The sequence below is a fragment of the Hyaena hyaena genome, unplaced genomic scaffold (genome assembly GCF_003009895.1).
Source record: "Hyaena hyaena isolate Hyena2069 unplaced genomic scaffold, ASM300989v1 scaffold_497, whole genome shotgun sequence".
Lineage (NCBI taxonomy): Eukaryota > Metazoa > Chordata > Mammalia > Carnivora > Hyaenidae > Hyaena > Hyaena hyaena.
The window spans coordinates 565,393-587,696 of record NW_024081130.1 but is presented as its reverse complement, the minus strand read 5'-3'; the positions used below and the strand labels follow the sequence as shown (position 1 = coordinate 587,696).

General features: G+C 52.3%; 1 protein-coding gene across 1 annotated transcript; it reads left to right on the top strand.

Moving 5' to 3' along the window:
- Positions 1-1,788: 1,788 nt before the first annotated feature.
- TGM1 (transglutaminase 1) lies at positions 1,789-15,435 on the top strand. Its single transcript, XM_039254745.1, has 14 exons — positions 1,789-2,119; positions 2,249-2,437; positions 3,413-3,661; positions 4,037-4,155; positions 4,266-4,373; positions 4,815-4,989; positions 5,362-5,500; positions 5,633-5,736; positions 9,148-9,236; positions 9,757-9,910; positions 9,989-10,270; positions 10,395-10,555; positions 10,923-11,059; positions 15,194-15,435. The coding sequence occupies exons 1-14, from the start codon at positions 1,789-1,791 to the stop codon at positions 15,420-15,422; spliced, it is 2,466 nt and encodes an 821-aa protein (XP_039110676.1). The 3' UTR covers positions 15,423-15,435.
- Positions 15,436-22,304: the final 6,869 nt, after the last annotated feature.

Here is a 22,304-nt window from a genome sequence, read left to right as displayed (position 1 = left end):
AAGCTGGGGGCAGTTCATTCATGTCAAGGGTTGTGAAGCAGCTGGAGGAAGAAGGAAGGACAGATGGGTGGGGGGGGGGGGGCATCAGAGGATCTGGTAGAGCCGGCAGGTCAGGGGCTGGCTGGTGGAGCCAGTCTGAGGGCCTGGCTGCTGATGTCACCCATCTGCAGCTTAGGATCCCAGGACCTCCCTGGGCAGGACCAGCCCCATGGGCCAGTTTCAGAGGGCTGAGCCTGGCCCAGCTGTATCAGACCCTGGCAGAGGCTGAGGTACCCGGGGTTCAATGAGAGCAGAGGCAGGTCCCCCCCGACCCTCCCCAACCTTGGGGAAGGGGGCCCACTGCCTAGGGGCTTGGGTGAAGGGACAGTCTGCCCCACTGCCCTTGGGACTTCTCACCCAGGAGAGGGGGCCCCTTGTGCACCAGGAACCAGCCTCGAGTGGGGTCCCTCCGTGGGGGCAGCCTCACAACGCCTTCAGCTTTCACCTCAGTTTTGAATCCCGACAGGCCCCTGCGCCTCCCAGCCCCCCACCCCCCCACCCCCGCTTCGTCTGATTTCCACAGTTCCTCGAAAGGGGAAAGGGGATGCGCCAGGTCTCATTTCCCGCCCCTGCCTCGGGAGACAGCCCCCAGAGGCCAGGCCTCTTCTCCAGAGTGAGGGGATGAGGCAATCAGGCTTCCCCTTCCCTGAAGCTTGGCCCCGCCCTCCCCCCCTCATAAACCACTTTACCCGCCCGCCCCACACCTTCCACTCCTTCCACTCGTGCCGCGTCGGCCGTCCCGTCCCAGCAGTCCCGACCTGTCCAAGCCCGGCTGCCCGACTCAGCGCTGCTGTCGCCAACACCGCGGCGAGGTGAGGCTCCGGCGGTGGGCCCCAGCAAGGTGGGGTGCGGGCCAGCTGGAGCCTGCCAGCCCATGTCAGGCTGCCCCCGACGCCCAGGCTCAGTGCCCCAGGGACCTCGGACTCCCGCACCTGCAGCGCCCTGCCGCCCTGCGTGGGTGTGTGACCTAACGTTGGGATGCCAAGGACCCCAAGTCCTGCATATCACCTGCCCATCTCCTACAAGGAGCCTTGGGTGGGGGATCTCTGCTAAGAATGGGTTCTAGAGGCAGACAGCTTCATGGACCTCTAGACTGATTAGCTGGCAGGTGGAAGGGAGCGGGCTGGGGGATGGTCTGTGCTCTGGGATTTGAGGCTGTGACAAGTGTCTACTCATTTCTGGGATGGGTCCTTAAGAGCAGACTTCTGGGGCGCGTGGGTGGCTCAGTCGGTTAAGCATCCGACTTCGGTTCAGGTCATGATCTCATGGTTTGTGGGTTCAAGCCCCGCATCGGGGTCTGTGCTGGCAGCTAGCTCAGAGCCTGGAGCCTGTTTCGGATTCTGTGTCTCCCTCTCTCTCTGACCCTCCCCTGCTCACACTGTCTCTCTCTCTCTCTCTCAAAAATAAATAAAACATTAAAAAAAAATTTTTTTAAACCAAACAAAAAAAAAAAAGAGCAGATTTCTCAGTGGGTCATATAGTTTGGGGGATGTCGCTGTTGGGGGTAAGAGGAGAAAGATTTCTCTGCAGTGTGGGAAGTTTCTCTAGGTGAGCCTGAAAGGAGTCTTGGGGGAGGGTCCGTGCATTGTTCTGGGGGCATCTCTGGGGCAAGTTGGGATCATTGCAGTCATCTGGTTGGGACTGAGTCAGCTCTCCAGCTAGAGGGCTTCTGGGCGGGCCAGCTGGGGCGTTCTGAGTACAGGAGGTCTGAGTGGGTGATTAGAGCCTCCCTGCCTCTTCCACACAGGCATGATGGACGGTCCTCGTTCAGATGTGGGCCGCTGGGGCGGGAACGCCTGGCAGCCCCCCACCACACCTTCGCCAGAGCCAGAGCCAGAACCAGACAGACGGTCTCGTCGAGGAGGCCGTTCCTTCTGGGCTCGCTGCTGTGGCTGCTGCTCATGCCGAAATGAAACAGATGCTGACTGGGGACCTGAGCCCCGTGGAGACCGAGGGTCTGGCTCCAGGGGTCGAGGGTCCAGCTCTGGGGGTCGAAGACCAGACTCCCGGGGCTCAGATTCCCGCCGGCCTGGCTCCCGGGCCGGTGGTGTGAATGCAGCTGGAGATGGCACCATCAGAGGTGAGGCTCTCCTATTAACCTTATCTGAGAGCTGAAAGCTCTTTTTATGGGGCCTGAGACTCACCCTGGCATCTCTGGGGGCCTGGGGTTCCCATGGGGCTTTGCTGACCCAGAGCTGTGGCCTTGCAGAGGGCATGCTGGTGGTGACCGGTGTGGATCTGATGAGTTCACGCTCAGACCAGAATCGCCGAGAGCACCACACGGATGAATTTGAGTACGACGAGCTGATTTTACGCCGTGGGCAGCCTTTCAACATGGTCCTCCACCTCTCTCGGCCCTATGAGTCCTCTGATCATGTCGCCCTGGAGCTGCTAATCGGTTAGTGGGGCCTGCAGTGGGGAGGGTGAAAGCCCTAGAATTGGGGAGTGCTGGCTAGCAGGGCCTCCAGCCCCGGTTTTAGGGTCAGAGGGACATCTTTAAGCTCTTCCTTCACCCCACTTCTCACCTCTGCCAGACAACACAGGTGCAAGCACAGGAGTGTGTCTCGGGGAGGGTCTTGGTGTCCCATGTTCCTAAGCTCATCCTCTTCAAGGCTCCTGGGGCATCTCTCAAAATACTTTCTCTTCAGGTGCTCGCTTCAGCTACTCCTTCACTGCTGCTGCCTCTGTGTGTCTTTCTGTCTGGGTCTGTTCTCCTTCCAGGGTGTGGCTGGCTCGCTCGCTCTCCTCTCTTTCCAACTCTGTCTGTTTCTCTGTCCCCAATGGCCCAGGGCAGGTGCCTCCCTCACCACGTTGCTTGGTGGCCGTTGACTGCCCAGGCTGGTGATTATGCTGCTGCCGGGGGCGGGCGACTCCTCATACCCTTTGATTAGGGCCTAGCCGTGCCCACCCCAGCCTCTAATTTCCCAGGTACCCCCACCGCTGCCACCAGGCATGCCCAAGGCTCTGGAAGTGCAGCCCCAGGGGATAGGCAGGGTTGACCTTCAGGATCACCAGGGGGTAGGGGCATCTCGACCCAGCCAGGGCAGCTCTGCCCCTCCAGCCCAGGCACTGGGACAGGCAGGCAGGCAGAGGGTGATGGTGGCCTTGTCTCTTCTACCCACCTCTTAGTTCAGTGTCAGGGGAACAGGTTTGGGATGTTGGACTGGGGCTCTGCCCTGGCATGCGGGCAAGCATCGGGTGGGGACATAGCTGCTCTCAGAGTCTGTCACAGACTAAGGTGATGGCCCAACTCAGGGACACACACACACACCGGTGTGTGTCATACACATTCTGGGTTGGGCTGGGAGAAGTCCAAGGTTCCATCTCCCCTCAGAGAAGACTCACCAGCTAATTGCTGCTTCTCCTACTCCAGGAAACAACCCCGAGGTGGGGAAGGGCACGCACGTGATCATCCCAGTGGGGAAGGGGGGCAGTGGAGGCTGGAAAGCCCAGGTGACCAAGGCCAGCGGGCAGAATCTGAACCTACGTGTCCACACCTCCCCCAACGCCATCATCGGCAAGTTTCAATTCACGGTCCGCACACGTTCAGAGGCTGGCGAGTTCCAGTTGCCTTTTGACCCCCACAATGAGATCTACATCCTCTTCAATCCGTGGTGTCCAGGTGAGCCTGCTGGAGTCAGGGGCAGGGCGTGAACAGGAAGGAGGGAGAGTCAGAGCTTCCCTTCCTCGAATCCAGCTAGGTGCTTAGGTGCCTAGGAAATGCCGGCCTTCTGTTGTTCAGGTGAGGGGACCTAGCTCCAGTGTAGAACGGTGGCTGCCCAAGGTCACATGGCTTCACCTCTCCAGGGCCCTGGCTGCAGCCACCTTCCCCTGTCTCTGTCACGCTCCCTCCAACCTTCCAGGGAGAAGTGCTGTCGGGCTAGAGGTGTCCCCTCTCCTGCTCTGTGGACAGGAGTCCTCTAGAGATGGTCCAGGGGCAGGCGGGGCCCAGGGAGAGGTCTAGAGGGGAAGAGGCATATGTGTTTTGGGGACACAGAGGACATCGTGTACGTGGAGCATGAAGATTGGCGACAGGAGTACGTGCTTAATGAATCTGGGAGAATTTACTATGGGACTGAAGCGCAGATTGGCGAGCGGACCTGGAACTACGGGCAGGTACGGCTGGCCAGGGCCACGTGCACTTGGGGAAGCAAGAGGCGGGGCGGGGGGTGGGGGTGAGGAAGCGGGTGCTGGCCTAGGGGTCACCTCTGCCCTCCTCCCTCCAGTTTGACCATGGAGTGCTGGATGCCTGCCTGTACATCCTGGACCGGCGGGGCATGCCATATGGAGGCCGCGGGGACCCGGTCAGCGTCTCCCGGGTCATCTCTGCCATGGTGAGCACCCGCATGTCTCTGAGCGCTGACGCGTCTGCCTCCCGCCTCCCCTGCCCCCTGCTCCTGCCCTTTCTGATTTCTCCAGGAACTCAGCCCTGTCCTGCCCTTGCAAAGGGTATTGTGGGAGGGGTCTCACTCCCTCTCTTTTCTCCTTGCCCAGCCCCACCCCACCCTTCCTGGCTTCTGTCCCAGCTCTTGTGGAATGTAGGGCCAAACCCAAAACTTGGCACACCCAGGATTCACATTACTGTGTCAGATCCGGCAGTGGGGGGGGGGGGGGCACGCGGGGAGTGGAGGGGGGGAACAGATGTCTTTGGGAGGGCTGGGCAGGGCTCAGGCTGGCTAGGGGTAAGGGGTGGTGGCAGGGGCAGGGCTGGGGACCACATGGAAGCTCCTGAGCCTCTCCCTCAACTCCACCCAACTCCATCCTGTCCTGGGCAGGTGAACTCCTTGGATGACAATGGGGTCCTGATTGGAAACTGGTCTGGTGATTACTCCCGAGGCACTAACCCTTCGGCTTGGGTGGGCAGCGTGGAGATCCTACTCAGCTACCTACGCACTGGCTATCCCGTCCCCTACGGCCAGTGCTGGGTCTTCGCCGGTGTGACCACAACAGGTAGTGGAGGGGCTGGGACAGGAGTAGCCTGGGCCCTACAAGGAAGAGGGAGGGAAACCAGAGCCCCACCCAGCAGTGGCTACAGTGCAGGGACAGGTGGGGGGGAGGGTGGATGGTAGGTTGACCTTAATTATCATTAATTAGTGTTAACTACCTAGGGAGGCCTAGGGGAGAGGAGGGAGAAGGGCTGGGCAGGTACAAGGCCAGGCAGGTGGCCTGGCTTCCCCTGACCCCCAGCGCTCCCTGGCCCAAAGGCCTCCTGACCCCTGACCCAGCTTGCCAACCCCTTGTCCCCTGCTATTTATTCCTCACCTGCCCACCACCACCCCACTCCCGCCCGGGCCCTGAACTCTAACCCTGGCTCCTCCGCAGTACTGCGTTGCCTGGGCCTGGCTACCCGCACTGTCACCAACTTCAACTCGGCACATGACACAGACACGTCCCTCACCATGGACATCTACTTTGACGAGAATATGAAGCCTCTCGAGCACCTGAACCACGATTCTGTCTGGTGAGGCTGGGGCTAGGGCAGGGTGCCCCATCCCTGGTGACCGAGGGATGGTGACCAAGACTTGGACCCTGAGGGTGCAGGGAGGCCCTGGGCAGGCTGCTCAGACCCAGCGCTCCCTCCGTGTCCATCCAGGAACTTCCACGTATGGAACGACTGCTGGATGAAGAGGCCAGATCTGCCCTCTGGCTTTGATGGATGGCAGGTGGTAGACGCCACGCCCCAGGAAACCAGCAGCGGTGAGACGGGCCCCACCAGGCTCCTGTGCCCCCTTGGCCCCTCCCCATCTCCCAACCTGGGAAATAAGCCCTGAGCGTCAGCACCATCTGGGCAATAGAACCAGGCCCTTTAACCCCCATGTTTCTTCTTTTCTTTTCTTTTTTTCTTTCCTTTTCTTTCCTTCTTTCTTTCTTTCTTTTCTTCCTTCCTTTCTTTCTTCCTGCCTTTCTTTCTTTCTTCCTCTCTTTCTTTTCTTTCTTTCTTTCTTTCTTTCTCTTTCTTTTTCTCTCTGTTTCTTTCTCTTCTTTCCTTCCTTCCTTCCTTCCTTTCTTTCTTTCTCTCTTTCTTTTTAAAAGACATACACATTCAGTTTATTTTCTTGAAGTTTGTTATAGACCCCCATGTTTCTTTAATCACTGTGTGGCCTGTCGTTATTTTTACATTTCTGCATAACTCTCTATTTGCCTAAATCTTTATTTATGATGGTTAATGTATTCAGGTGGCTCAAAAGTCAAAAGATTCAAGAAAATTCAGTGAAAGCTTTTTCCTCCCCCTAGCACACCTACTCTTCTCATTTGCTCTTTTACTTACACATCCCAGAGGTAATTAATTAAAGGACCATTTTATTTATCTATTTTTTTAAGTTAAAAAGGTCGTTAATACATACTAAGTAACACAAGCTTGGAAGTTGGGGGGGAAGTACAGAATTGAATAAGATAAGACATAAAAGTTCCCTATTCTTTCTCAGGACATTTCTGATTTTATTTTTGTTTTCTATCTTTTTAATGTTTGTTTATTTATTTATATGTTTATTTTTGAAAGAGAAAGAGAGATAGAGTATGAGTGGGGGAGGGGCAGAGAGAGAGAGGACACAGAATCCAAAGCAGGCTCCAGGCTCTGAGCTGTCAGCACAGAGCCCAACATGGGGCTCAAACCCACAAACTGGAAGATTATGACCTGAGCTGAAATTGGATGCTTAACTACTCAGCCACCCAGGCACCCTTAAGTGCTTATTTATTTTTGAGAGAGAGAGAGAGGGAGAGAGAGAGAATCCCAAGCAGGCTGTGCTCTATCAGCACAGAGCCTGACACGGGGCTCAAACTTACAAACCATGAGATCATGACCTGAGCCAAAATCAAGAGTCAGACTCAACTGACTGAGCCACTTAGGTGCCCCCGTTTTTGTTTTGTTTAAGTAAATGTCTAGGTCCCACCCCAGACCTGACACATTAGATATTTCAGGGATAGATCTACATATTTTTTTGTTTGTTTATTTATTTGTTTTGAGAGAAAGAATGTGAGCAGGGGGAAGGGCAGAGAGAGAAGGAGAGAAAGAGAGAGAATCCCAACCAGGCTCCACACTGTCAGCATAGAGCTCGATGCAGAGCTTGAACTCACAAACCAGAAGGTCATGACCTGAGCCAAAGTCAAGTGTTGGACTCTTAACCAACTGAGCCACCCAGGCACCCCTAGATCTACATTTTTGAAAGCTCCTCTGGTGACGCTGAAGATGATCTGGGTTTGAGACCACTGCAGGCCCTTGTGGGATGCGTGGGAAGGGGTGGCCCAGAGAGGTGGAGTAACTTCCTCTAGGGCACGGGGCATCAGGTCAGCAGCAGAGCCTCACCAGGCCTTGACCCCCTTCGTGTATTCTGACTTTCACCAAGTTCCTCTCTTGTCTGTTTTGTGGCCCATTACGAGTTGTGTGTACAGGATGGAAAAATGCCAGAGTTCAGATAGGTCAGAGGAAGAAAGTAGGCCCCATAACCCAGCCCTAAGAGATCATCACTGATGGCATGACCTACTGGTGTCTTTTCCACGGCACACACATTCCCACAAACACCACATCTGCCGTACACTCCGTTCTCAAACAGCCGTCCCTTTCCACCTTCACATTCCAGCACCAGGCAGCCAGGCCTGCCCCTCCGGCTGCCTTCTTCCCCACCTTTCCCTTCCTCACCCCAAGCCAGATAGCTCTTGCCTCACCTACATTCCTCCCTCTCAACCATCTCTGTGAACGGTGTCCCTCACCTTGTGCAACCGAGCGCTGCCCGCGATGCTGGGACAGCCTGGCCCGGGACATCGGGAGGTCTGAGCTCCCGTGCCCACTCTGGGAAGTAATGGGGTGGGCAGCAGGCAGCGGTTCCGAGGCCAGCCAGACCCAGACCCGGTTCCAGCTTGATCACTTCTCTATAATATGGGGATAATATAGGGGCGCCTGGGTGGCTTAGTCGGTTAAGCGTCTGACTTTCGCTTAGGTCATGATCTCGCGGTTCGTGGGTTCGAGCCCCGCNACTGTAAAATTTAAAGGACCCATGAAACTCTACTATAAACTATGAAAATTAAGAAAATAATTTGATAAAGTAGTAAACAAAGTATAGGAAGTATTCAGTGCTAAGAAGACAAACAAGAGGGGCGGGCGCCTGGATGGCTTAGTCGGTTAAGCGTCAGACTTTCGCTTGGGTCATGATCTCGCAGTTCGTGGGTTCGAGCCCCACGTCGGGCTCTGTGCTGACTGCCAGCTCAGAGCCTGGAGCCTGTTTCAGTCTGTGACTCCCTCTCTCTCTGACCCTCCCCTGCTCATGCTCTCTCTCTCTCTCTCTCCTAGAAATAAATAAAAATATATATATATTAAAAAAATATATGGGGATAATATATACCAGATAGGGTTGTTGGGGGAGTTAAGTGAGATCATCATACATCCGAGAGGACAGCAGCATGCCTGGAACATAGTAGCTATTCAGTAAATATTAGCTTCTCCCATTCTTTCTGTATCTGACTGTCTTGTCAGATCCTGACATTTATTTGGCCTCCCTGAGCCTGTGTCCCTCCCTATCTGTAAAAGGAAACCAAAATGCCAGGTGTTTTCTAAGAATCTTTCCTGTTGAATGGCCCTCACTTCCTGTTTTGTCCCCTGTCTTGTCAAGCCTTTTCCTTGTCAGCCCATCTCCTCCAGAAAACCCTCCCTAGCATGCCAAGAACAGAATCTCTTTCCCACCAGCCCCCCCCCCCAACCCTCCCCACAGAGAGGACACACCACAGGCTATGGAGCTGAGGGTTTGTTCTGGATCTTTCTGAAATGGTGGCTGCTTTCCCAGACTGCAAGCAGAGCCACCCTGGGCTCTGGGTTTGTCTTGATGCAGGACAGGGTTCCTGACTTTTGGGGGTCCCAGCCGACACCCAGCTTCGGCCAGTAGAGGAAGGATGTGCTGATGATTTGGTTATCAAGGCAGGCTGGTCCCACGTTTGGCCCCGCCCTCATTGACTGAAGCCAAATGGAACTGTGTTCTTCTTTATGATCCTTCCCTGGGTTGGACCAGGTGGCAGCTGACCTGAGGCTGTGGGCACTGGGTTTGGTGGGTGGGCCTCTCCCCAGGATCAGAGGATCCCCTCAGCCTCCATGGGTCTCTCACCTCTGTCCTGCTCCCCTAGGCATCTTCTGCTGTGGCCCCTGCTCTGTGGAGTCCATCAAGAATGGCCTGGTCTACATGAAGTACGACACGCCCTTCATTTTTGCCGAGGTGAGGGCTGTGGTCCAGATGCCTTCTTGGGTAGTTGGAGGCACCAGAGCACTGGTGTCAGGCCTCAGTTCTCTCGTTGGTCCTGACTTCACCGCTGATTGAGTAGCTGTGTGACCTTGGGCAAGTCACTCATTTAGAGTCTAGGTTTCCACAACTGTAAAAGGGTGATAATAATGGCTGCTGTGCTTCCTGTACTCAGGATCAAAAGAAATAATGGGTATGAAACTGCTTTATAAGTCATAAAGTCTGTGAATGAGCATAAGGGATTACTGTTATTAATGCCAAAATGCACTGCAAGGAGCCTCCCAGTTTCTTCCCTGCTCTCTGGCCTCATCTGGCTCAGCTTGGAAAGTCTCCGAGTTTGGCTGTGCCAGGAAGTTCCTAACCTTTGGATCCAGCCCTCCCTGCAGCTCCTAGGTTCAGGCGAAGGCAGCTGCGGGTGGGGGGTAGGGGTCAGGCCCACCCTCAGACCCTCTGTTTATCTCATTCCTGGCTCACACCCTCTACCACCCCCCAACAGGTCAACAGTGACAAAGTTTACTGGCAGAGACAGGATGATGGCAGCTTTAAGATTGTGTATGTGGAAGAGAAGGCCATTGGTACGCTCATCATAACAAAGGCCATTGGATCCAACATGCGAGATGATGTCACCCACATTTATAAACACCCAGAAGGTACCGTTCCCCCCCTGGTCAGCTCTGGTCCACGCTGAGGATTCGCACCGTGACCTCACCCTTACCCTCAACCCCCAGGCTCGGAAGCAGAGCGCAAGGCAGTGGAGACAGCAGCCTCCCACGGCAGCAAACCCAACGTGTACTCCACCCGTGATTCGGCTGAGGATGTGGCGATGCAGGTGGAGGCACAGGATGCAGTGATGGGGCAGGACTTGACCGTCTGCGTGGTGCTGACCAATCGCGGCGGCAGCCGCCGCACCGTGAAGCTGCATCTCTACCTGTCGGTTACCTTCTACACCGGGGTCACCGGGCCTGTCTTCAAGGAGAGCAAGAAAGAAGTGGTGTTGGCGCCAGGGGCCTGTGAGTGCTCCTTCCCTGCCCTGCCCCACTGATGGCCCGGCACCCCGGGGCTGTGGACATGGAGACCCCAGGAGGCCGTGTCTGGGCAAGCGGACCTAGGTGACACCTTGCCTCTTCTCCGCAGCGGACCGCGTGTCCATGCCTGTGGCCTACAAGGAATACCGGCCCCACCTCGTAGACCAGGGGTCCATGCTGCTCAACGTCTCGGGCCACGTCAAGGAGAACGGGCAGGTGCTGGCCAAGCAACACACCTTCCGCCTGCGTACCCCAGACCTTTCCCTCACGGTGAGTGCAGCATGCTGGGTGCCAAGGATGCCCTGGGGCTGAGGGAAGTCAGAGGGGGAGGGGAGAGGACACTAAGCCTGGCGAGCAGTTCTGAGGAAGAAGGTCAGGGACTGGCTTTGGGCTCTTGGGCCTCAGTTTCCTCACCTGTAAAATTGGATCTCCTATTCCCAATCCTGCGGAAGCTTCCATTTGGGAGGAGGTTGGAGTTTTTTCTCTGGCATCTGTGGAGCCCCATTCTTCTAAGGGGTGCAAATGTGGGACTTGGGGAGGTTTTGATTCTGGAATTTTCCCTTCTCTGGTAGAGTGTATGATTCCCCTGTATTTGGCCAGGGTCTCTAATGTGGAGGTGGGTCTCTTCTTCTCTTAGTTATTGGGGGCAGCCGTGGTTGGCCAGGAATGCGAAGTACAGATTGTCTTCAAGAACCCCCTACCTGTCACCCTTACCAACGTCGTCTTCCGGCTGGAGGGCTCCGGTCTACAGAGACCCAAGATCCTCAATGTGGGGTGAGTCCAGTCTCTCCCCACCCCCACCCCTGCCCTTTTCTGCCTCCCAGACTGCCCCAGGTCCCACGTCACTTCATCTCTGGGTCAGGACAGTAGTTAGTCAGGACCCAACGCAGCAACCTGGAGCCAGCCAGCAATACCTCCTGACTTAGTTCACTGGGAGCAGCATTAAAGGAGACCTGCCGCGTACCTAGTGCCGGGCCTGTCCTTCCTCACTGTCGCACTGGGGAGCCAGCACTTCCTGTAGGAATCAGTAGCTGCTCATCACTAACATGTACCCACCACTCGGGAATTGACCAGGCACTTCAGGATTATTATCCCATTTGCAGACCACAAGAGTCCTTTAAAGTACTTTTTTTTTTTTAAATTTTTAAATGTTTTTATTTATTTCTGAGAGTGACATAGAGAGAGACAGCATGAGCAGGGGAGGGTCAGAGAGAGAGGGAGACACAGAATCCGAAGCAGGCTCCAGGCTCTGAGCTAGCTGCCAGCACAGAGCCCAACGTGGGGCTCGAACCCACGAACCGCGAGATCATGACCTGAGCTGAAGTTGGACGCTTAACCAACTGAACCACCCAGGCGCCCCTAAAGTTCTTTAGAGAGCATTGTACAGTTGAAACTGCAAAGCTTTGGGATCCTGAAGACTTAGGTTTAAGTCTCAGCTCCAACACTCACTAGATATGTGCCCTTGAGCAAGTGACTTATTTCCTTTAAGCCTGTTTTCTCAGCTGGAAAGCAAGGATAGCAACCTTCCCTGGCTCTAAAGGCAGTTGTGAGAATTAGGTGAGCTATGTACATAAAGCATTGAGTGTTGGGTTTGGCACAATGCGAGCCTCTGTTGGTAGTTCTTATTTTGATTATTGCCACCATCACCTCCGCCTTATGATAGGGAAGCTGGTGGCCGCATCTCACGAGGCCTCCCTGCCCGTAAGGGGCAGACTCTGCTCTTCCCACCACGGCCCGTCTGACACGTAGGCTCTCAAGCCTGTGGCTTCGTTTGTGCCATGAGGGCCAAGCAGCAGTTCCCAAGGAGAGGGCTCTGTGCCTCAGGCTGTCTGCCAGCCCACCTGGGCCTCACCCTGGACCCGGCGAGGTCCTACACCAGTGAGGGCACACCCAGGGCCTGTGTGTGTGGGCCTGGGCTGTCCTCTCTGACACAGAGCCACATACGCTGCTGTGACCTTCCCTGGAATAGCACAGAGGGAAAGCAGAGAAGGCCAGAGACTGACTGACCTTTAAGATCAGACTTCTGGTGACAGGGGAAGGTGTTTTCCTCTCTTGACAAAGAGTGCCTGAGGGAAAGGGACAGCCCCTGTGGAGGGGCTGGGTAGGGGAAGCAGAGGGTCCCTGGCCACCCTGCCCATTCCTTCCCCAGACATACAGCAGGCTCCGCTGGGTGGTGGCCCCTACTTTTGCCAACGGGTCAAAGCTGAAAGGTTGTTCTCCTGAGCTTTGCCTCAGCCTTGACCCTGGATGACGTGATAGGCCACAAAGGAGTGCTTTCCCCATTTCACCTGCAAGGGTGTCCTGCAGCTTAGGGAGTGCAACCTGGGCCTCCCAGTGAGCTCACTCTATAGGCGTCTGTCACCTGCAGATGATGGAGGGTTTCCCCTGTCCAGGGGGTCCCCAGAGCTGGACTCCCCTCAGCAACTCCACCACACCTTTGACTCTTGCCCCAGCCTAGGAGCATCGGGAGATCCAGCCCCTCTCTGTAGCTGTGGGGCTTGTGTGAGGCTCCCCCCAGCTTAAAGGCCCCAGTCTTCTCTCCAGTAAATGAAAGGATTGGATGATGGCTTCTCAAGAGAGATCCTCCTTAGACATTCTGTGGCTCCCCTCTGTTGCAAGCGCGCCTGGGTGGGGGTCTACAGAACAATTGAGAAGGGGGAAATCCCTGGGCTGTTGGCTCAGATATATTAGATTCCAAGATGGGTGTTAGGGTTAGGTGTTACAGTTGCTCTCGTTTGCGCATCAAAGGCTGTGGTATGGAAACCCCATTAAGCATAGGTGTGCCACCCAGCGGGGTGACTGGCCACTTAATAAACATTCCAAACTTACTCCTCCGGATGGCTGGCTGTTGTCACCACCAAACCAGTCACCAGGGGAGGCTGGAAGTCTATTCCAAACCCTGCTGGGGAATTTGCCCCACAGCCTGAATCATATTCTCTAGAATGTCCTTATGGGCGGCCTTCTGGGGTAGACTTGACTTTGGAGAAACAACCTGAAGCCATTTAAAGCTAAGACTAATTAATAAGGTAGGTGGAAAAGGTGGGTAGTGTGCCCTTTTCAATCAGAAATGAGGCTGGGCTGTAAAAGAGGAAGAGGATGCGCTTGGTGCATGTGGCGGAGAGAGACAGACAGACAGACTAGGTGCACACGGTGTACGTGTGGTTTTCAGTGGCTCTGAAGACAAATCTGAGAGGAGTTTTTAAAAATGTTTTTAAAAATGTTGGCAACATGATTGAACAAGTACATAATTGAAGGACAATGCTTGTTTGGGTGTCTAATTTCTGGTGTCCTTGTCAGAGAGTCGGTTTCATTACCTGTGCTGGTTTCAGGCACATTCCAGCTGTAGCAGCTGATGCGCTCAACTTAAACCGGCAAACGTGGGTGTGTCAGGTCTTGCCTGACCCTGAGGCCAGGCTGGGAGAGATCTTGACATTCCTAGCTGGAAACCGAAAAGCAATTTTTCTTGGAAATTACGTTACAAATAAAGGCTATATTCTGATATAGTACAGTTCAATTTTAGTATGAATCAAGTAGTGTGTTGAAGGCTGGCCTGAGCCTAAACATCTTGAAGTTTGTATCTATGGAAAAATGGACACAAATTAAAAATGCAGATTTGTAACCAGCCACAGTATAGCCTACTTGTTAAGTTATAGACTTAATGTCTAGTTATATATTGTAATAAGAAGTCTAGAAATTAGGTCTGTAACTTAACGGAGAAACCATATATATCTCCCTGCCTTCCACTTATTCCCTCCTTCATGGAACTTAGAGGTAACTTCAAGACCATCTGATCCCACCCCCTCATTTTACATTCACTCCCATTTTACAGACCAGAAACTGAGAATCAGAGATGTTTAGTAACTTGTCCTAAACCACACAGCTAACAGCAGTAGAAGAAAGAGTCCAACATGGTCCAGGGCCGCCCTTTGAAAGCAGGCTCCAAGATAAATATTTTGCCCCAAGGAGAGCCCATCTTTGAAGGTGGGGTGTTGGCTCATTCCCTCGGAGGACTCAGATGTCTGCACAGAGTCCGGCTCCATAGTAGATACCCCAAGGCAGGCTTGGGCTGAAGAAGGGGCCAGAGGCAAGGGTTCACGCAGAGGCAGGAAAGGACAGACGCCAACAGGCACGAGCAGGTGTGATAGAAATGCAGTCATGTCCAGTGTGTAAAGTGCACGTGCGGATTACTGCAGGAGCTCAGCGCAGGACAAGGTTCACTTCCCTGAGGGCAGGAGGTGCTCGGGGAGCCCTCACTGAGGATGTGGTGTGAGCTGGGCCTGGAGCCAGCCCGGGAGCCAAGCATGAAAAGGGAGGGGAAGGAGCTTGTTATTGGGGCTGGTGGGCAGGAGGAATGGTGGGGGGTGATGAGGCCGTGCAGGCGGGGCTGAGTCAGAGTGAGCCTGTGTGTCGGGTTAGGGAGCTGCCGTCACATCCCATAAGCGCCGAGGAAGCCAACCTCTTGGGGTTCAGTTCACCTCCGAGTGACTAGAAACTAGAGTGGGAAAATAAGATAGGACAGAGGAGGCAAGGAGGCCAGTTGGAAGGCTGGTGAGATTGTGATTCCCAGAGAGAAGGTCTGGGACTAAATTTCCAGAGGCCCATGGAGGAGGGAAAAAATGAAGACACTATAGTATGTGTGTGTGTACATGCACACATGTATCCCTCTCTCTCTCTCTCTCTCTCTCAGTCACACACACACACACACACACACACACTTCTCACTTTAAAGATGCCAATTGTCTACTCCCCGGGCCATCCTCCCGGCCACTGATGTGGAGATTCCAGCTGAGCCCAGAAATGCCGGAAGGGCTCCACCTTCTGCTGCTTCCTTCCTGGGCGCCCCATCAGTCCTTTCACCCCACTCCACCCCCAGCCACCCTAGGTCCATGACCCTGTCTCTGCCCACAGGGACATTGGGGGCAACGAGACAGTGACGCTGCACCAGAAGTTTGTGCCTGTGCGACCAGGGCCCCGCCAGCTCATCGCCAGCTTGGACAGCCCCCAGCTCTCCCAGGTGCATGGTGTCATCCAGGTGGACGTGGCTCCGGCCCCTGGGGGCGGAGGCTTCTTCTCAAATGCTGGAGGCGACAGTCACTCAGGGGAGACCATCCCCATGGCATCTCGAGGTGGGGCTTAACCCCTGGCCAGGAGCGAGGGGACTGGAGTCAGAGGAGCAAGGACATTGCCTCACGTCAGGGGCCCGCCCACCGGGGAGCTGCTCTCTGGAGGCTCAGGTGGGGAGGCCAGGGCACCTGGGGAGGGGGCCGCTCTTCGCGTGCACCGGGCAGCACAGATGCTAATAAACTGTTTTGTAATGAACTGTTTTGAATGAAACCGTTCTGTCCCTCTGTCAATTCATGACAGGCCCACCGTCTGTCCCTGCTGCTGGCGCAGCAGCTCTTGAGATAGGGCCTGCTTAGCGTCAGGACAACCTTGAACGTTTGACCAGTTTCCCCCACCCCGGAATGCTTCTGACCAAAAACCCTTTTGAAGCCCTCCTGGAGTGGGGCGGGACTGCTCCCCTTCTGCAGCACCCACGGTGGGTGAGAAGGATCAAAGTCCCCTCTTAAAGGCACATGTTTGATGCAGAACTAGGCTGGAGTACTCTCTGAGCGGCAAAAACCACTTTCCAATATTTGTTTTCAAATGTGCTTGTCGAAGAATGTTTCTACAAGTAATACATGCTCAATGTTGAGAATTAAGAAAACAGAGAAAATTGTAAAGAAGAAAATAACAATAAGCTTCAGCCACCACCAGCTGCAGAAAAGAGCTGTTGACACTGTGTTCCGTATGCTGATCCCCCTCCCCCATACATACCGGGTCACCTGTGGTGAACATTTTCACACAGCATTAAATAATCTTTGAGGGGCGCCTGGGTGGCTCAGTTGGTTGGGCGGCGCACTTCGGCTCAGGTCATGAGCTCACGGTTCATGGGTTCGAGCCCCACATCGGGCTCTGTACTGACTGCCAGCTCGGAGCCTGGAGCCTGTCTCAGATTCTGTATCTCCCTCTCTCTCTCTGACCCTCCCCTGCTCATGCTATCTCTCTCTCTCAGAAATAAATAAAACATTAATAAATAAATAAATAAATAATCTTTGAAAACATCATGTTTGCAGACTGGACAGTAGTCTTGGCTTCCAGGCCATCCTCCCGGTCCTCAGGAAGCCCCTGCTCAGCCTTGGGGTGTTGGAGTGACTCAGGCCTCCAGCCAGGTGCTCCCCCAGCCTGCCACCCTCTGCCTCGGTGAGTCCAGTCAGTCAGGTGGTCTTAAGGACCACTGGCTCCCCAGATTGTATCCATTTTCCTTGAACTTAAAACTGGCTTATCTAATGCCTTCTTAGCACGGCTGCCAGAGTCTCATAGACTCCCCACATGCGTCCAAGATTAAACTCCTGACCACTTCCAGCCTATCCCACGGCCTCCCCATATCAGTAAATGGCAACTCCATCTTTCCAAGTTTCATGGGCCCCAAAGCACCAAGTCGTTCTTCGCTTCTTTCCTTTTCTCCTATCCCACTTCTGGTCTATCAGCAAGTCTTGATGGTCTGTCTCCCATATATAGATGTCCAGAATCTGACCACCTCTTCAGCTGCCAGAGCTGCCTGATTGTCACCCCAGCCTCCTAATCATTTCCCCACTTCGGTTCATGCCCTCTGATATTCTGCTCTGCAGAATGGGCGGGTAAATCTAATCTCTGCTCAAAACCTTCTGGGGGGGGGGGCGGCGGTGCACCTGGGTGGCTCTTTCAGTTAAGCATCTGACTCTTGATTTCAGCTCAGGTCATGATCTCATGGTTTGTGAGACCCATCCCTGAGTTGGGCTCTGTGCTAACAGCGCGGAGCCTGCTTGGAATTCTCTCTGTCTCCCTCTCTCTACCCCTCCTCCCACTGGCACTCTCTCTCAAAATGAATAAAAATGAAAAACAAACAAACAAACAAAACTCAACAACCTTCGAAAGGCCTGGCCCCTAATTTTCCTTCTGGAAGAACACTACCCCCAGGTTGCAAGCCAGTCTGCTCCTGTATTTCAGGCCTCAGCTCACAGATCATCTCCTCAGGGAGCTCTTCCCTGACTTTCCACCTCATTTGTTTTCCTGCCCCCTGGTCTCTTTAGCATATCACCCTATTTTATTTTATGTCCTGTCAAGCACTTCTTGACATTAGCATTAGCATGTTTGTTTATTTATTAAATTCTGTCTCTTTTCTCTGAAATGTGAGTTCAGTAAGAACAGAGACTGTATCTGTCTGGTTCACACTCCTGTCCCAGGATTTATAACAGGGCCTATCACAGAACTACACAAAAGATATCTGCTCCTTACCATTTTTAAAGCAACAATTTGCCATTAAAAAAATAATAATTTTTAAAGGTGGTGGGGGGAGTACCTGAGTTGCTCAATTGGTTGAGCATTCAACTTCGGTTCAGGTCATGATCTTAGAGTTCATGAGTCCAAGCCCCACACTGGGCTCTGTGCTGAGTGCTCAGAGCCTGGAGCCTGCTTTGGATTCTTTGTCTCCCTCTTCTCTCTGAATCTCCCCAGCTTGCGCTCTGTCTCTCAAAGATAAATAAACATTAACATTTAAAAAAACTTTTTTTTGCAATGTTAATTTATTTTTGAGAGAGAGAGAGTGTGAGCGAGCAAGGGGAGGCACAGAGAGAGAGGGAGACACAGAAGCTGAAGCAGGCTCCAGGCTCCGAGCTGTCAGCACAGAGCCCAATGCAGGGCTCAAACTGACGCACCAGGAGATCGTGACCTGAGCCAAAGCCAGACAGATGCTTAAACAACTGAGCCACCCAGGCACACACACGCCAATATATTTTTTTAAAGCAACAACTTGCAAGATGTGACTTATAATTTTCCCTCAAATTTATGGAGCAAACTCCAGTGGTATCCCTACATTTTTAATAACAAATGAACAAACTGCCCCATAGAGTGCCATGATTTATTTGATTAATCTCTCCTTCCTGGAACTTTAAGTCTTCCCAATGTTCTGCTCTTACATGCAGATCTGGGACAAATACCAAGTTGTACCAGTGCATATATCTTTGTGCTCATTTTTTATTTCCCTAAAATAACCTACTAAAGTGAGAGTTATTGGGGAAAAGGGATTGAGCATATGTAAGGTGGTTGAAACATTTTGCTAATTGGTTTCCAGAAAGATAGAGCAGCAACACAACAATATCTCTTTTTAATGAACACCTGGGAGAAAATGTGAGCACTTACGATTTCTAACAACTTTGTAACTTGCTTCACATTTGTTCATTTCACCCTGGCCCCTGTGGTTTATTAGAGTGCAAACACGTTTGAAATCTTCAGAAAGGAAAACACGGAAGGGTGGTACTATTCTCCAAACACTTGGGGGAAGGAAGCAAATACATACTGAATTCCTACTGTGAGTTAAGTTCAAACTGGGTGCTTGATAGTGCCATCTCCTTTAATTCTGTGCAGCTAGGCATTTGAATCCCTAGTGTCTCGGCTTCCTGTGCTCTGGCTCCAGGCCTCTAACTCTCCTCCACTGGAATGTAAGCCCGTGAGGACAGGGACCTCCTCTCCCTTACTTACAGCTGATTCACACAGTCCATGGCATGCAGCATGTGCTCAATAAATGTCGAATGGAGGATGACCTAAACTGGAGGGCGATGGGGAGTTTGGGAGCTTGGGGGAGTGGAGGACTGTGGTTTGGAGCATTTGTAGGAAACACGCATGGTGCATGACTAGACCAGCTCTAGGAAAGCGAGATCAGTGGGCACCCGGGGAGCTGAGTAATAACATCAGTACAGACTCCTACTGGGTCTGTACCTCAGAAAACTGTACGAGGAAAACCTATTTTATGCCAGTTTATATTTATTTATGTGATTTTTTTCCTTGACATCATTCTTTATATTACAGAGTGTTTTGTTTTGTTTTTAAATAACAAGAAGGTGTTCTGAGTCTTGGTTTTAAGAAATCCACTAGAGTTGCCCTCTCAGCCCGTGCCCCTGCACTAAAAAAGCAGGTCATTGTCTCGGAGTCGTCGTGACCCGTTTTGATTCTCCTGGGACACCCGCTATACAAAGTTGTTCGCTAGGGAGGAGGTGGATTCTTTGCATCAGTAGCCCCAGTGTAAAGAACCAGTGTTCCCTTTAATTCCTTCTGCCCTAAGATTTACAGCTGGCAATGTTAATGTGGACTGTGGTAGCCTCCACTAAGGCCTAACAGCAGGGAAGGGGACCATCCTAGGCTTGGAGAACCAGGCTTGATATGAGGGTCCCTGAACCCCAGCTGAGTGGGTTTGATTTGGCAAAGCTGATGGCTAATGCTAGAAGCCCCTGCAGCCCCCTGGCCCAGGGAGCAAAGTCCGAACCTAGTTGTTAAAGCCTGAGAGAGCACGTACCAACCACTGTGCTTGATTTTGTAAGAGGACATTGAGGAGGTAGAAGAAATACGGCAGATCCTGTGGACAGCAGGGCTCTCCCCAAATAAGCATAGAAGATGGAAGGCTGGCCCTTATGAACGGAGTGCTTGGAAAATTCTGGAAGAAGTAAAAACAGCAAAAGGATTTTATTTTCTGGATAATAAGCTAAGTAGAGCTAATTGCAAATACAAAAGCAAAAATTTATAAGATATGACTTATAAATGTTTCCCAGATTTATGGATAAGACTATAGTGGTTGCTCTTCCTCTATTCCTTCCTTCCTTCTTTCCTCCCTCCCTCCCTCCCTCCATTCCTTCCTTCCTTTTTCTTTCTTTTTTGTTAAAGCTTACTTATTTATTTGAAGAGAGAGAGAGAGAGAGAGGAAGGGAGGGAGGGAGGGAGGGAGAGAGAGAATCCCAAGCAGGTTCCCTGCTGTCAAGCACAAGCCTGACACTGGGTTTGAACTCACAAACCATGAGATCATGACCGGAGCTGAAATCAGAGTTGGAGGGTTTTGTTTTGTTTTAAAAAAAATTTTTTTTAATGTTTTATTTATTTCTAGGAGAGAGAGAGAGACAGCGTGAACAGGGGAGGGTCAGAGAGAGAGGGAGTCACAGACTGAAATAGGCTCCAGGCTCTGAGCTGGCAGTCAGCACAGAGCCCGACGTGGGGCTCGAACCCACGAACCGCGAGATCATGACCTAAGTGAAAGTCAGACGCTTAACCGACTAAGCCACCCAGGTGCCCCCAGAGTTGGAGGTTTTAACTGTCTGAGCCACCTAGGTGCCCCCGCACTTTATTTTATTTTATTATTTTATTTTAATGTTTATTTATTTTGAGAGAGAGAGAGAGATAGCAAGCAGAGGAGGGGCATAGAGATGGAGACAGAGAATCTCAAGCAGGCTCTGTGGCTGTCAGTTCCGAGCCCGACTCAGGGCTTGAACTCACAAACTGTGAGATTATGACCTGAGCCCAAACCCAGAGTCAGACGCTTAACTAACTCAGCCACCTGGGGGCAGGGCGTGGGGGTGGGGGCTGTACTTTATTTTAAATAATGTTAATTTTTTAAATAATGGCTACCTTCAGCTATTCTAAGGTCTACCCTGGAAGGGAAGTTTTGTCCACAGTTGGACCACAATTTTACAGGAGGCATTGACTGAGAGGGTCCAGCCATGGTGGTGACTAATGGACCCATTCTTTCACCTATTTAACAAATATTTAATGATGTGTGCCAAGCAATGAACTGTGCTGGCACACAGGACAACCCTAGTTCTGGCCCTATGGAGCTTATAGTCTGAGAAAGAAACATATTAATTGAATAACCGCATGAGACAAAGTAAATAGCTCTGAAGTTTATAGTAAAGGCATGTGGTTTAGCCTGGTTGTGGTGATTAGGAAAGTTTTCCCTAAATAGGTGAGCATATTTAGGCAGAGAGGGAAGGGTGATCATTGCAGACAAAAGGAATAGCCTGTGCAAAGATCCTGTGGTAGAAGGGAGTCTGGAAGAGTAAGCAAGACTCAAACAAAGAGAATATGGCTAAGGCAGAGGAGCAAAGGGCAGAGTGGAGGAGGTGGAGTTGAGGAGTTGAGGGCACAGGGCCACACAAGGTGCCTCATAGGCCAGATTCAGATCTTTGTCTGCCCTAGAGTAGTGGGAAGCCTTTGAAAACTTTAAGCACTTGGAGATGACATGACCAGATTGTGTTTTGAACAGATTATTCTGCCTGTAGTGTCAAGAATAGCTTGGAGCAGGGCTGGAGTGGAAGCAGAGACACCCCGGAAGGCAACTTTATGCTAGAGATGGTAGTTTGGACCAGAGTGGTGGTGCTGGAGACAGAGTGGCAAAAGCTTGGAGGCGTGCCTAGGAGATAGAATTTACCGGACTTGGGGAAGGATGGGATGCGGCTGGGTGGAGGGTGGAGAGGGACAGTGCTAAGAAAACCCCTGGGTTTCAGGTTTGTGGAAGAGGACCAGTTGCATGCCATCCACTGATACAGGGACAGGTGTTTGTCACCAGAGAGAAGAAACTGCAGGAGAAGTTGAGGCTCAGAGACAGAGAGTCAATCCCCTTTGTATAGATCTCTTCTACCCGGAAATTTTCCTTCAGGTGACTTGGAGGATTTGGTTTTGGTTTAAATGAAGCTGTTCCCTTACCCCAGGGGTTCTTTGAGCACGGTCTGTAGACCACTTACATTAGAATCAACTGAGATGTTAATTAAGAATTCAGATTTCTGGGTGCCAGCATAAACCTCATGAACGCGGATCCCTGGAGCAGAGGCCAAGAAGTCTGCATTTTAACAAGCTCACTAAGAGGTTGACCCCTGTGCACGGTAAGGACTGAGAACAATCACCTTCTATTTTTCTTCTCAGCTGTACTGTCCTCGCTGCCAACACCCTTCTGGGGCCAACAGTAGCCAAGAGACTACTTGCCCGAAGTTCTGAGTTCTGACCACTTGTCTTCTTGAACCTTCGAATTTAAGAAGGCTTGCAAGACAAGGGGCTTCTAACGCAGTAAAAAAGGCGGCTAAAAAGGAGCTGTTTGTATTAGATGTAAACACACAAACAAAGGTTCTGTATGTACAAGAAAGAAACAAGGTCTTCTGTCAAGAGGCTCCCACCCAGTAGGGGT

Excerpts from the sequence above, each read along its gene's own strand:
- TGM1 (XM_039254745.1), top strand. The coding sequence starts at position 1,789 with ATGATGGACGGTCCTCGTTCAGATGTGGGCCGCTGGGGCGGGAACGCC. Across the intron at positions 2,120-2,248 it reads TGGAGATGGCACCATCAGAG|AGGGCATGCTGGTGGTGACC; the intron begins GTGAGGCTCTCC and ends GTGGCCTTGCAG. Across the intron at positions 9,237-9,756 it reads CGCCCTTCATTTTTGCCGAG|GTCAACAGTGACAAAGTTTA; the intron begins GTGAGGGCTGTG and ends ACCCCCCAACAG.